The sequence below is a fragment of the Trichechus manatus genome, unplaced genomic scaffold (assembly GCF_000243295.1).
Source record: "Trichechus manatus latirostris isolate Lorelei unplaced genomic scaffold, TriManLat1.0 scaffold00017, whole genome shotgun sequence".
In the NCBI taxonomy this organism is placed as follows: Eukaryota; Metazoa; Chordata; class Mammalia; order Sirenia; family Trichechidae; genus Trichechus; species Trichechus manatus.
In genome coordinates, this window is record NW_004443953.1 from 6865999 (window position 1) to 6881865 (window position 15867).

The following is a 15867-nucleotide window of genomic DNA, read 5'->3' on the forward strand; positions in this document are numbered from 1 at the left end:
AAATGTTCTACATCTGTGCTGTCCGATATGATAACCACTAACCTCATGTGACCACTGAACACCTGAGATGTGGCTAGTGCAACTGAGGAACTGAATTTTTAATTAAATTTCAGTTAATTAAAATAAAATAGCCACACATGGCTACTGTCTACTGTATTGGACAGCACAATTCTACAGGATCACTCTAGGGCATGTAGCTGTTGGACTGTAACATCTTGCCCCAAGTGGCAAAATGAATTTTGTTACACTACAAACTTAATATAAGTTTGCTATTCAAAATAGCCCTGCCTTTTCATGACACAAAATATCTTCTGTCTACTTCCTTAGTAGTAGAGCTAAATCAATTCACTATTTAACAAAACAATTTTTTTTTCCTATTGTAGCTGATTTTTAATCATTAAGGTACCAGGGGACAGAAGAAAATACATATAAATAAAATTCATGTTGAATTCAGAAGCCTTAAATCTTTCCCTCCAGCAAATTTTTAAGGCATCTATTTAACAGCTGGAAAACTATTTCATTTAGTAGTTTACCTTTTGTTCTTGATTATGCTCGTATTTTTATATTGGTATTAGCCAGTAGCGAAATAGATAAATCTATAGAAGTGAAAAAAATGAAACATTTTCAAGTTGAACAGTTATTGTAAAGTAATTCATGATTGAGTGTATTCTACCAAAAAAAATAAGTGTTTCATTTTTTATACCAGTTAAGTAATGAATTTAAGGAAGAATTGCAGAAACATTTTTTCTGTTTGTTGTTGATGGGTTTTAGATGATAAACAGATAGAGCACAATTCAACATAATCCAGTGCACTAAGCAGCAGCCTACTTTGGGTTGTTCTCTTGTACATTATAAGCTATATGACAATAAGCATTTGACACCAATACCACAATGGCAGAAAAAGCAAGTCGTTCCCCTTTTTCTTTGTTTCTGCCATAAATTCACTTAGAGTTTCTCTATGTACCTATTGTATCATTAAAGATATACTCTAAGACAGCCCTCTACTTAAAAAAAAAAGAGAAATACATACTTTGCGACAACAAATGCATCAGTTTAAAAAATAAGTCCCTTTCTCCAACCAGTTCTGACAATTTTGTACATATCAAACAAAACTCCAGCCACGTAATAAGAATAAATAAAATAATATTCTTCACATGGAAGTGTGAAAATTCATTTTATTTTTGCATAAATATCATACTTTATTGTTCAAAGTGTTCCTTTAAAAATAAGTTAAAATGTTTCCATATTACTTTTATTAAACATGTAATTATTGACTAAAGCATATTATCACTGATTAATATACAGTAAAAACATTATCAGCCACTCACATACTCTTGAAGTAAAGTGCTTGCCATATTTTGTAAAAACACGTTACTTGATTTAATGGACAATTTGATATTTTTCTTTAAAATCTTCAAATGTCTTGATTCCCACCACTATACAAACTAACCAAAGCAAAATAACAAAACCAATCCCAAAATAAAACCCTACAAAACCACATTAGTTTTATTACAGAACATATATTAAGTCACTGAGTAAAGCTCTTTTTTATGAACACTTTTGGAAAGCTAGCATTCAGTTCTAGCACAGCTCTGTTATCAATCTGTGAACAGAAGGACACATCAAGTAAGGAAAGATCTTTACAAGATTCCAGGAGTTTTCTTAAAGATGCCAGACTTACCATTCTTGTTCCTGTTTAAAAAAACAAAACAAAACTCCTTAAGTATACATTCATATAATGTCCTAATAAAGAGTTCCTTTATTATTTATTGGAGCCCTGGTGGCACAGTGGTTAAGTGTTTGGCTGCTAACCAAAAGGTCAGCAGTTCGAATCCACCAGCCGCTCCTTGGAAACCCTATGGGGCAGTTCTACTCTGTCCTATAGGGTTACTATGAGTTGGAATTGACTAGTCAGCAACGGGTTTGTTTTCTGTTTATTATTCAAAATACACTTCAAATAAATTCCCTTTTGGAAATTAAAAACTTTTTTTTTCTCAATAAAATACTTCCCACTGAAATGGTTTTGTAAACAAACAAAAAACACCTAAATTTTCCCAGCCAGTTTGGTATCTAGGACCTGAATCTTGTCAATACCTTACCCACTATCTTCATTCCTACATCTTACCCCTTCAAATCAGCTTCTCCAGACTTTCCTATTTGCATTAACCTATTCAAACTGTTTTCACATCTCATTTTCCTTAATCCATGGGTCAAATAAGACAGTAAGGCTTACAATGATTCAACCTCTAATTACGCTCAATGCAATTACGGAGCAACTGCCTTGTAGAAGCTTCTGTTTTAGGCACTGTAGACACAAAGATGAATAATACAGATGTCTGCCTTAAGGAACTCACTGACCAGAGCTGAAAGTAAATATCAACAATATAATTTGATGAGTTTTACAGTAGTGATGGGTATAAAATGATACTACTGGAAGACAGATGATGGATGATGAGTTCTGTTTAAACCAAAACCTGTTGCCGTTGTGTTGATTCCAATTCAGAGTGACCCTATGAGACAGAGAACTGCCCCACAGAATTTCCAAGGCTGTAATCTTTTTAAAACATATTTTTTATTTTTAAAATTCTGTTGTTGTTGTTGACAATATACACAGCAAAACATACACCAATTCAACAGTTTCTACATGTACCATTCAGTGACGGTGATTATATTCTTCGAGTTGTGCAACCATTCTCACCCTCTTTTTCTGAGTTGTTCCTCCCCCGTTAACATAAATTCACTGCCCCCTAAGGTTCCTATCTAATCTTTCGAGTTGCTGTTGTCATTTGATTCCATATAGATAGTTCTTAAAAGAAAGGCTGTAATCTTTACAGAAGCATACTGCCAAATATTTCTCCTGTGGAGTGGCTAGTGGGCTCAAACCACTGACCTTTTGGTTAGCAGCCTAGTGCTTAACCACTGCATCACCAGGGCTCCTTGAATTCTATTTAACTGTGTTACGTTTAAAGTGATCATGGAATATTCAGTTGGAAACTAAATTATATAAATATGTAAAGCACTTAATACATGGTAGGCACTTAATAAATACTAAATATTACCTTATTCTAAAGTGTCATTTGTTATAAAACATACCTTGCTCTAACCACGATTGTATTACATATACATATCAACCAGAAGGGACATTAAAAGTTCTGAAATGTCAATCTATGTCTTTTCCCCCTGAGAATTCCTCTCTACTCTCCTCTCTACCAAGGGCTCTAGAAGCTGTATCTGTACTGCTATCCTGGCTGTGACAGACAAACCAATCCAGACTTTCTTGGGAATTTAAGATTGGGACTCAGTGAAGCCTTCAGTGTCCACAGATTCCCTGAATGAAAGATGTATAAGGCTGGATTGTGGCTGTTATATTTGGCCGCGTACATCCAAAGAAGCAGTAGTGGCCAGAATGATGAGAAAAGCAGACATAAATATCTTTGTGAATATACAGCAGCAGAGGGTGGGGGTTAGGGTGGGGTGCTTGAACATGCAGGATAGAAAAAGGAATAAAAAAGAAAGCTTCCTTGCCTTTTGATGGTTTTCCAGTCTCTCCTGAAGCCTGACCATAGCTCCTATTCATGGGATCTAGGAGATACACCTGCATCTTCATTACATACACACACACTGGTATGTATTTTTTGTTTGTTTGTTTAAGTTATCTCAAGGGGGCTTCAGTTTTAGAAGATCAGAACTAGGTGTTTTTTCACCTAGGGTTGTGATCATGTTTTCTATTTGCCAGTCTTGCTCATTAGATTTTGAGTTTCCTGATACATTAGGAGTCCCCAAAACTTAAGAGAATGCCAGAGAAGGAAGTCAGGAGATTTAAAGTTAACTAGGCTAGGGTCCCCTGTCCTATGCTTCTAGACCATTGTGTGTTTTTATTTTGTTATCCACTTATCACACAGCTATGTTTTCAGAGTCAGCATGCTCCTTCAGGGCAGGAGCCATATATGTCTTGTTCACTATTGTATCTCCAGTGCTTAAAACAAACCTTGACACACTATATGCTCAATAAATGTGTAATGAATGAAAGAATGAAGAGATGGACGGTTAATTTCCCAAGACTATCATCCTGGTTTAGACCCTCATTACATGATTATTGCAGTTAATCTCTCTGATTTTGATCTCCTCCTTCTCCAATTCACCTGTTACTTTTTTCCAGATTAATATTCCTGGAACATGATTTTGAATCTATAACTCATTTTCCTAATTAAAATCCTATAATAGCTCTTCCTTATTTAATTTTGTACAGATTCCTCACTCTGGTATTCAAAACTCTCCATGAAAACCTCCATTATATTGCCTAAGTCAAATTAAACTGCTTATTCTCTGAAGATATTCTGTATTTTCAACTTCTATGCTTTTGTTTCATGCTATTCCTTTTGCATAAAATGCGTTCTGCTATTCACTTTTCAAGAATCTCTTTCAAATATTTGTTAACCCTTTAAATAAAGCTTTTCCTTATTTCTCTAATCATATAGGTTCTCTGTTTTCTCTGAGTCTCATTAAAATGGACTTGCCTCTGGCTTGCATTACAGCTATCTGTATATTTGTTTTACTCCTTCTTGTCATATTATAAACTCTGAAGGTACAGACTGTATCTTACTTAGCTTTATACTGAGGATCAATAAGTATTTTCAGTATGAAAAAGGTATACCACTTATCAGTCATATGTTCTAATCACAAAGTGACAAGTAAAATAATGACTATCATCTTGGCTTGACAAGAATCTTTAAAAAGGAGCAGGGGAGAGGGAAGGATTCTAATACTTACGGATGAAAGGAAACCAAAAATCAACAATAAAAATATTAAATAAAGAAATATAGCATAGTGGTTACGATCATAAACTGGTTCAAATCTAGATTCCACCATTATTAGTTGTGAGAACCTGAGCAAGTCACTTAACTTGTTTTGAGCCTCAGTTTCCTCATCTCTCGCTAAAATGATAACTACCTTATAAAGTTGTTATGAGAGTTAAATCAGTTAATATATGCTGAGAACAGTATATAACACAGTAAATTTTCTGTTTATTATTTATTAATAATTACTGATTACTATTGATATTCACTGTGCTCTTTATAGTTGAAATGTGAGGTTTCAATGTATTTGCACAACTGTCTTCCAATGATACATAGTTATGGTGTAATAGATAACGACACTGCCTTCCTCTTATGCTCATGAAAGTTACAAATATTTAAAAAAAAAAAAGTTGTTATCAAGACAAGGATGTCTGCTCTCACCACTTGTAGCCAATATTGTATTAGAAGTCCTAGCCAGAGCAATAAGACAAGAAAAAGAAATAAAAGGTATCCAGATTGGAAAAGAAAGAGTAAAATTATCTCTATTTGCAGATGACATGATCCTATATATACAAAATCCCAAAGAGCCTGCAAGAAAACTTCTAGAGCTAATAGAGGAATTTAGCAAAGTCACAGGGTACAACGTCAACAAACAAAAATCAGTTGGGTTTCTATACACCAGCAATGAGAAATCTGAAAGCGAAATTAGGGAAATGATTCCCTTTACAATAGCATCTAAGAGAATAAAATACCTAGGAATAAATCTAAGCAGGGATGTGCAAGACTTATACAAAGAAAATTATAAAACACTGCTAAAGAAATTAAAGAAGACTTAAATAAATGGAAAGATGTTCCGTGTTCATGGACTGGAAGACTTAATATTGTTAAGATGTCAATACTTCCCAAAACCATTTATAGATTCAATGCAATCCCGATTAAAATTTCAATAGTCTTCTTTACAGAAATGGAAAAACCAATCCTCAACTTTAAATGGAGTGGCAAGAGGTCCCAAATAGCTAAAGCAATGTTGAAAGAGAAGAACAAAGCACAAGGACTCACACTTTGTGATTTTAAAACATATTATACAGCTACAGTAATCAAAACAGCCTGGTGCCGGTATAACAAGACACACAGACCAATGGAATAGAACTCAGAGTCCAGAAATAAACCCACACATGTATGGTCAACTGATTTTTTACAAGGGTGCCAAGTCCATTCAATGGGGGAAAGAAGGGTTTCTTCAATAAATCGTGCTGGGAAAACTAGATTTCTACATGCAGGAAAATGAAACAGGATCAATACCTCACACCAAACATGAAAACCAATTCAAAACGGACTAAGGACCTAAACATGAAAACAAAAAACATAAAATTCTTAGAAGTAACTACAGGGGCAATGCTGTCAGGCCTAACGTTTAACAATGGATTATCTAACACAATAACAAAAGCACAAACAGCAAAAGACAAAATAAATGGGACATCATAAAAATTAAAAACGTTTGTTCATCAAAAGACTTTACCAAAAAGGTGAAAAGACAAGCTACCAACTGGGAGAATATCTTCGGAAACCTTATATCCAATAAGAATCTAATAACCAAAATATAAAACTTTGACAACAAACAAAAATAAAATTAACCCAATCAAAATGGGCAAAGGACTTGAACAGACATTTCACTAAAGAGGATATTCAAATGGCCACCAAACACATGAAGAGATGATCAATGTCACTAGCCATCAAAGAGATGCAAATCATAACCACAATGAGATACCATTTCACTCCCATTAGGATGGCTTAAAAAAAAAACCAGAAAATAACAAATGTTGGCAAGGATATGGGGAGATTGGAACCCTTATCCATTGCTGGTAGGAATGCAAAATGGTATAGATCTTGTGGCAAACAGTGTAGTGGTTCCTCAAAAAACTAAAAATAGAACTACCATATGACCCAGTGAATTCCACTCCTAGGTATATACCCAAAAGACTTGAAAGTAGAGACTCAAACAGATACTTGTACATCAATGTTCACTGTAGCACTATTCACAATAGCCAAAAGATGAAAATAACCCGAATGCCCACCAACGGATGAATGGATAAACAAAATGTTGTACATACATACAATGGAATACTACTTAGCCAGTAAGAGAAATGAAGTCTTGATACATTCTATAACATGGATGGAGCTTGAAAACATTATGCTGAAATAAGTCAATTACACAAGGACAAATATTGTATGATCTCACTTATACAAAAAGACAAGTACAGGCAAATATATAGAGACCAACGTTTTATTACTGGTTACTAGGGGTGGGAGGGAGGAGGGAAGGGAGAGTTATTGCTTATAGAGTACTGAGTTTTAGTTTAGTGATGGAAAAACTGCACAGATTAAGGGTAGGTTTGCATAGCCAATTAATGTAATTGCTGTCAATAAGTTGTACATCTATAAAAAGTTGTTTGATAAATATATTTACAATGACAAAAAAAAAAGGGGGTAGCTGCCTCAGCTGCTTATGTACAACCAAACACTTTGTGGATTTGATTCCTTGGTTTGGAGGTTTAGGGTCATAGTTTCATGGGACATCCCAGTTAACTGGCCTAATGATGTATTTAATGCTTCTGTTCTACCTCCTAGTTTGATGCATAGTTCCTGGGGTCTTAAAAGCTTGCAAGCGGTCATCCAAGGCACGATAATCGGTCTATATTTGCCTGGAGCAACAGAGGAAGAAGGAGAGTCAGGAATAGGAGGAGAAAATGGAATGTGTGACCCACAGCCTCCATGAACAACTGCCTCCTTTACCATGAGACCAGAAAAACTCGATGGTGTCCGGCTACTATTACTGAATATTTGATCAAAGATTCTACAGATGAATCACGAAATTCAGAAAGGGGGAAAATGAAGACCAGAATATCAAATTCTCATGGAATGCAGATTTTCTGGAGCCATGGAGGCTGGATGAACCCCTGAAACTACTGCCCTAAAATAATCTTTAATCCTTAAACAAAAAATATTCCCTGAAGTCTTCTTAAAACCAAACAATAGTTCAGCTTAACTAGTAAAGAATGTCTGCCTTGAGCATTATGCTCTTTTAAGATCTATCTATAGGGGATGAAACTGACAACAATTTGAAAGATTAGATAGGAACCTTAGGGGGCAGTGAGTTTATGTTCATGGGGGAGAAACAACTCAGAAAAGGAGGGTGAGAATGGTTGCACAACTAGAAGAACGTAATCAATGTCACTGAATTTGTACATGTAGAAACTTGAATTGGTATATATTTTTGTTCTGTATATGCTCAACAACAATAAATTATTTTTAAAAAAGAAATCATTATACTTCTTACATATTTTTCTTTTATGCCTCTGCAAAGTAATTCATATATTTACTAGTTCAAAGTAAGGCCCCCTAACAACCAACCCCACTGTTTACCACAAATGTGCATTTGTTTTAGGATCAGTGTTACTGACTTCTTTGTGGCGCTACAGAATCTCTTTCAGACACTGGCTACTCTTCAAAACTAGTGTATGATTTTTTTTTTCTTTTTGGAGGGGATAGTTATAAAACAGATTTTAACCAACAATAGCACCATCCTCTTAAGTGAAGCTTGCTACCATTGGTGATCCATTTGAAAAGGCCCTTTCCTTATTCACCCTGAACTTTTCAAAATATTTACCTTATAAAGGTCTTGGCTAATTCAAGGGGGAAGAGTGGGTAGGAAGGGAAAAAATAAGCACAGTAAGCGGGTGTGGTGTATCCAAAAAAAGAGAACTGACCATGAAGCAAAAAAACTTGGGTATGAACCTTTGCTCTACCACTTATTCCCGGTGTATTTCTGAATCTCAGTGCCCTCATCTATGAAAGGACAATAATATCCAACTCCCTGAACTGTGAAGATTAAGTAAATTATAACACAGATGAAGTATCTAGTCCAAAGTGTGTATATAATAGGTACTCAAGAATTTCTGCCTAAAAGTAGACTGAGTAACACGCAGCTATATGTAAGCAGCATCCACAAATGCACCATAAACCTGGACTGTGGAGAGATTGTAACTGAAAACACAAACACAGGTGTTGAAAGTCTTCAGGTTTTCCTTTTGCTGAATGTTTAAAAACAGGAAAGGATATACAAGCACTTCCTGGACTAATTATTTGCACTTCATGGTAGTACTGAAAGACCACCAGAGGACACAGTACAAGTGCCCTGCAGGATCACAAAGTACCAATTGTGCGGGCAATGACGCCGGTGGCACTGCTAAGTCCTCTGGCTAACATAAAAAGTCACAACATCTCACAGGCTTTCTTGCTAATAAATGCAGTAAGGACACAGAAATGAAATCCCAGAACGGGAAAAAGGTTTTCGAAAGATCTGCCTTGGGGTAGAACTATTCCTAAAAACAAGGATTATCGGCAAGGCAATTTCACACTGCTACTTAATCAAGAGTTCAGCATCAAGAAGCTTTTCTTATCTAACTTGTATTCATTAAACAAATGGATTAATTTCATCTGTTTTGTCCTTCAAAAAAATGGAGAATGCAACTCGTGTAAACTCTCACTCTTCTGACCAAAAAAAGTAGTTATTTAGAGATTATAAAATTTTGTGATTGTCCTCAACGTTGTGAACAAGGTCAGGCATTTTCAACTGACTAATACTGCATTCGACATTGAAAACTGGTGCTGGCAGTGTTTCGAGTCCTAGTTTACTTAAATATACATGTAATTACTATCTATCAGTCGCTCTATCTTACGTTTCCTATCGAACCAAGCGGTCTTAAAAAGGCAACATTTTTATTGAATCCAAGAAGTCTTTTTTTTCCTTGCAAAAAGTCTGGTATTAGGTTTCGTATTAAGGAAAACAGGATTTAAATCTAATTTATATATCATATCCTTACCTAGTATGTCCAGTTGCTGTAATCTGGTACAATTACCCGCCAGTTCTTCAATGTCTGTGTCACACACAGACCTGTTAGCCGTAAGAAAGAGTTTCTGCAAGTTCGGAAGCTGGCGTGCAAGTCTGGCGAAGCACCCGGTGCTGCTCTGCAGAGTAGGGCACCAGCCGAGGTCGAGCTCCTCCAGAAGCTGACACCCAGAAGCCAGTTCTGCTATCCCATTCTCAGTAATATTCTTACATCGCCACAGATCCAGGGTCCGCAGTTTTTTACACTTGGCTCCTATCATGCTAGCTATCACATCATAGTCCTCAATCTGGAAATGAAACAATTCCAATTGCTTACATTTTATGCTCAGAAATGCAAACTGTTTATACCAAGTTAGAACATTCTTAATCATCTCCTATTGTTTGCTTCCATGTAAACATACCACATTCTCCTTGATACACATTGGCCCACGCATGTTCACAGATCTGCTTCTATTTCATAAAACAGCAAAAGTAATCACTTACTTAAATATCCATTTAACAGAACTCCAGACAGAACACATTAATGAATTAAATCCCAAAGCAGTCTGAAACCCTCAGTCTCTCATGAAGAATTTGAGGATTATGCATTGCTCTTTTATGCCTATTATTTTGACCTTGCTGCTGCTCACTGATGGGGCCTAATTTCTTCTACTTTATACATGATTAATAAACTTTGGTAGGTACACAAAATCTCTCCGACAAAGGTGTGCAAGTTGGTAGGCTCTCAAACACTATGTAGAAATCCGTAGTATTAATAAGGATAGCAGTTTTGGGTTAAATGAGGCATTTGGGGACTGAATATACAATAATAAAATAATTTAGATTATATTAATCATTGTCAGTTATTAGTAGGGCTCAATAACTTATCTCATGCTCATAGGATAAAGGTCTTCTAATAAAGGATTAAACATTTCAGTCCTTGGGTTTTATATGCTTTAACATTGTTTAAAGAAATTTAAAGAAACATTGTTTAAAGAAATAGGTTCTTCTAAGAAGTTCATTTGATGTTGTTATAAGTGGGTGTCAAAATTATCACCAGAAGTCAAGTAGAAACAAAATAGTAAACCTTTCCATTGATTATTTCCCTTCTCTTCTTCATTTGTTAATTCATTTATTTAACAAATTTTTTAAATGCACCTACTATGTGCTACACCCATCCAGATGTTGGGAAAAGCAGTGAACCAAAAAAAAAAATAAAGACCTCATTCACATATTCTGGGGAAAGACATACAGACAAATAAATAAGCAAAATTAGTCCAGAGAGTGATAAGTGGTGTGAAAATAATAAAACAGGGTGATGTGAGAGCCAACAGTGTCAGGATTTGAGGGAAGGGTGGTGGTTGTTGGCATCTCCAGAGAGGGCTTCTCTGAAGAGATAACATTTAACCCTAGAGCTGAATGAAAACACAGAGCCAGCCAAGAGAAGTTCTGAAGGCAGAGGAAGAGCAAGTGCAAAGGCAAGACTGAACTTGGTGCATTTAAGGAACAGAAAAAAGATCGGTATGACCCAAGGGTGGTGAGGGAGAAAGACAGGCTCAAGGGGGGCACAGAGTTATGCAGGAGCCAGGCCATTTATGCCCTGGAAGGAGTTTGGATTTTTATTTTAAGTGCTACAGGAAGTTAATGGAGAGTTTTAAGCAGAGGAGTGACATAATATGATTTACATTAAAACAAAAACCCCCTGGTCGCTGTCTGGAGGATGGACTGTGGTGGCTAAGAGTGGAAGAAAAAGCCCAGGCAAGAGGTCTGCAGTAGTTCAGAGGAGAGATGATGAGAGCTTGGATTAAGGTGGTAGCAATGGAATTGGAGATACAGAAAGATTTGGGGATCTAAATTGGTGTCAGAAGCGAAGATGGAAAGGGTAAAATCAACACTTCCTAAGTTTTTGGTCTTCAGCAACTGTGTGAATGTATGGTGGCATCATAGAGAAGACTAGGAGAAATAGGCTTGGGGTAATAAAATTATCTACTTAAGTGAGTATACCTGGACAACACAAAACTGTAGCTTTGATAGTTAGTTTAGCCAATTAGCTTCTTTAGAAAGAAGCAATTAAAATCTTTCTGTAACCCATGATTCTGATTGTGTTGAATTTGTATCAGGGAAATCTCAGGGGCATATGGGCTAATTCTCTATCAGCATAATATACAGTGAGAAATTCCTTCAAGAGTTTTTGTTGTGAAATGTTCACAGCATTATTAAACATACCAGGCACAAAGAAATTCAGGGCTGGTTAAACAAGAATCAAACCAAGTAGTTTTTACTGGATTGAAGGCAACATATCACCCCCTTACTAATTACAATCCCCTTCTGAATCACATAATTACACAGAACTCTTTTTTCCCTCAGAGATTAGATACTTTTCACATTTATTTTCTCATTCATTATCACTAATTACAAAAGAAAATGACATATGTCACAGAGGAACTATCACCAAGAAATTGGGTGACTTGACCAGGATCACACAATTACTAGGAAATTTAAGAAGATGTAAACTAGGCTTTACAATTCTGTAATTCAGCCAACTTTAAATTACTTTCAGGAGCAGTAACCAATAGAAATGCAAATTATGTATGTAATTTAAAATTTTCTTGGTCATTTAAAAAGTAAAAAAAATACAGATAAAAATAAGTTTAATAATATATTTTATTTAATCCAACACCCATAACATTATTTCAAATGTAATTAATATAAAAATATTGATATATATTACATTTTTTTGGTACTAAGCCTTCAATATCTGGTGTATATTTTACACTTACCTTACATTTCAATTTGGACTAGCTACATTTCAAGTGCTCAACAACCACATATGGCCTAGCAGTAGGTACCATATTGTATAGCGCAGACTTAGACGCTGATTATTAAGTTAGGGTATTATGTATGTTCTTTATTTCCCTTTCTCTTAGCCTACCAATGGGCTACTTCATTGTTTTTCCTCTTTTCCTGGGACTAACTGGGTAGAAAAGAAATACAAAGCTCAATTCATTAATGTGACTTATGGGTGCCACAATGGTTGAGCACTCAGCTACCAACTGCTAACTGAAAGGTTGGCAGTTTGAACCCATCTAGCAGCTCCGCAGGAAAAAACCTAGCGATCTGCTTCCATAAAGATTACAGTCTAGAAAACCCTATGGGGCAGTTCTGCTCTTTCACATGAGGTTACTATGAGTCGAAAATTGACTTGACGGGACCTTACAACAACTTTTATTCTGATTTTTATGTAAACACGTGGTGGCTACCCAGAATAAAAACTGTATTCTTCAGCTTTCCGTGCTATCAATTATATCATATGATCAAGTGCTGGATGATAGGATATAAGCCTCAAAAGGTATGCAACTTCTAGAAAATGTCCTTAAGTGTCCTTTTCTCTTTCTTATACTCTACTGCTTGCTTTCCTGGAGCTCTATTTTGAGCCATTAGGTCATATTATGATCTTAGAGATGGTGGTAGGAGTCCCTGTGTGGTATAAACGGTTAAGCACTTGACTACTAGCCAAAAGTTTGGCAGTTTGAACCCATCCAAAAGGGCCTTGGAAGACAAGCCTGCAGATCTGCTTCTGAAAGGTCTTGAAAATCCTAAGGAGGAGTTCTACTCTGCACGCATGGGGTCACCATGAGTCAGAATCAACTTGACAACAACCAACAAAAATAACAAGGATGGTGGAACAAGCTAGAGGTCTGGGTCTCTGAAGACTCTCGGGAGTAGATCCACCTTTTCAACCTGAACCACTCACCTCCAATGCTTCATTTATATGAAAGAGAAATAAACTTCCATCATATTTAAGCCACAGTCATTTGGGGTTATTTTGATCAATGGCTGTTGAACCTAATTCTAGCCAATATACTTGCCTGCGAATTTGCTAAAAGATTTGGTGGAAGGTTGGAATGAATAGTTAAAGCAAGGTTCTGATTACTTTTGAGTTTTATTATCTATTCTTTCACTGCTTTCTATTACTGTGGATAAAAAAAACTTTAAACCAAAGAGATGATCAACTACTGAAAAAAAGAAAATTTTTTTTTTAATTCTTTCCAATCCAAGGAAAAATGAAATTCTCCAAAGAGTCCTACCAAAAATATTTATGACTCTGACTAGAATACCTAGGTTTGCTACTGATGGGAGAGTTATCTTCAGAAGTTCTTGTCACTGCAAATCCGTCAAACTGGCACTTGTGGTGCAAAGATTAGTTTCAGAAAAAAAAGTGGCACAACTAACTCAGTATCAACATCGTATTCAATACGGAAAAAATATGCCATTTGGAGAATGACAGAGAAGACATGTGATAGGTCATAATCACTGTGCAAAATCATCGAAGCACTCTATGTGGACAAAAGTTTCATAAAAATCACAAATCTGAAAATTGTTACTATTTTGATTCAAAACTAAAATACCAAGTGAGTCATCTGTCTTTTACTCAACAGAAAAGCTGAGAGGTAAACTAGTATTAAACTATCAACCAAGAGCTCTCTGTCTCACTGTTCTGGTGAACCCTGGACTGTTGTGACCAGTATTTCTATGACAAGTATGCAGTGCTGCCCTAATTATGACTTCAGTAGTGGTAACAACAATGTTAGCAGTATTTTTGAACTTCGCCGTCCATTCCTTGAAACGTCATTCCCACTTCTGGCAACATGCTGTTCTAGGCAGAAGCACCATGCTGTCCTGCCACAGCAAAGATCCGAAAAACTAAGCCAAACAGAGAAAACAGCAATCCTGAAACCCTAAAACATCAAATGAAGAGATAAAGAACTCAGCCAAGCACCAAATGGAATAAGAAACTGACAGAGAACAGAGAGCGAGGAGACATACATGCACAGGTCCCCTATCAGCTAATGCAACACGGATCCGCCATCTTGGACTCCTATCAGAGACCAGCAAACAGGAGGTACAAGAAAGCAGCTTCACAGAGCTTCCAGCAGGAGACAGAATAACCGGTAATCAGTGATATACGCTTTCCCACCCCCCACCCCTTCTTCACCCCCACTTAGCCTCCTATGCTTCCTGCAGCCACAGTCTCTTGGCCAGGAAGCACCGGCTGCTTGGATTCCACCTGCCCACACAGGCCAACTCCCTGAGTGCCATTTGTTGGCTGCTGGGGTTGCTTTTTGCCACTTCTTTTGATTTCTTCCTTAACTCTCACCACCTCACCCACCTTTCACTTAAATACCTGGCTCCATGTGCCATCTCTGCTTCTTCCTGAGGGGCTGTGGAGCTCTGCTCGAGTGTGGAACTGCTTCTCGGTCCGAGCTGCCATGCTGATGGGATCCCGGAGCTTTTGTTTGTTTGTTTTGAATTGTTTGTTTTCTTTTTTTCTTGAGTTGGGAGCCTTTTCTGGCTGGGCAGTGCTGTGTGGCTTGGGACCTACCCCTTCAGCCTGCACAGATGCGCAGAAGGATCCCTGAGAGCATTTCTTTCTTCGTGGGTTTTTTTTTTTTTCCTGTTTTTTTGGGGGTTTTTCTTGTTCTTTTTCTAAAGTTTGTTTTTTCTTTTCCTTCTTTTTCCCTTTTTGTATTTCTTCATTACTCAGTTTCTCATCTCTCTATACCTTCCTTCTCTTCCTGTCCCCTGAATACCTGGCACTGAGAGACAACTCTATGCCTTCTAGCCGGGCAGTAATTCAACACCCGGGAACAACTTCCCCAGACCTCGTAGCCACACCGGTGGGATCCCTGGGAGATATTCTTTTCTTTTTTCTAATTTTTATTTATACATTCTTTTCTTTTTCTTTTTCTTCTTCCCCTATTTGTTTTTCTCCATTTCATAGTCTCTCATCTCTCCACTCCAACAGCAAGCTCCCCTAGTACTCTTTTTTGTTTGTCTGTATGTTTTTGGCTCCTGTTTCTCTCTCCTCTCTCCCATATCCATTTTAGCTCCACACATCACAATCTCCCCGCTCCATCCTACCTACCTGCACTGTGTGCTTAACATCACACCACCAAGAAGTACAGGCACGCCAGAACCTGACCTGCACTAATTACTGGCCTGCCCTGGTGGCTGTAGTAAGTGCCACAAACAACCCATCCAAGCAACTCCTCTTCAGCTAGACCTGCCCTGCTGTACCATATCTGACCAACTGACCCTGCCAACTGGAGAAGGAGGTGAAAAGTATCCTGCCTAAAGATGAGCAAACAACAAAGAACACACAGCCCGCCTGCTCAGACATAG

General features: G+C 37.0%; 1 protein-coding gene across 4 annotated transcripts in view; it reads right to left on the minus strand.

The window, feature by feature from the left end:
- Nucleotides 1–292: 292 nt before the first annotated feature.
- The window catches only part of FBXL4 (F-box and leucine rich repeat protein 4), a 93566-nt gene continuing 77991 nt past the window's right edge, over nt 293–15867 (minus strand). For 2 of the 4 annotated variants that reach the window (XM_004372410.1, XM_023727575.1), the window contains exons 8-9: nt 9680–9992; nt 1179–1692 (exon numbers count right to left, since the gene is read on the minus strand). In XM_004372410.1, coding sequence (XP_004372467.1) covers nt 1529–1692; nt 9680–9992 — 477 coding nt within the window. In that variant the 3' untranslated portion in view covers nt 1179–1528. Of the gene's footprint in view, nt 1693–9679; nt 9993–15867 lie in introns of all 4 variants that reach the window. The other 2 variants (XM_023727577.1, XM_023727576.1) reach the window with 2 other exon arrangements.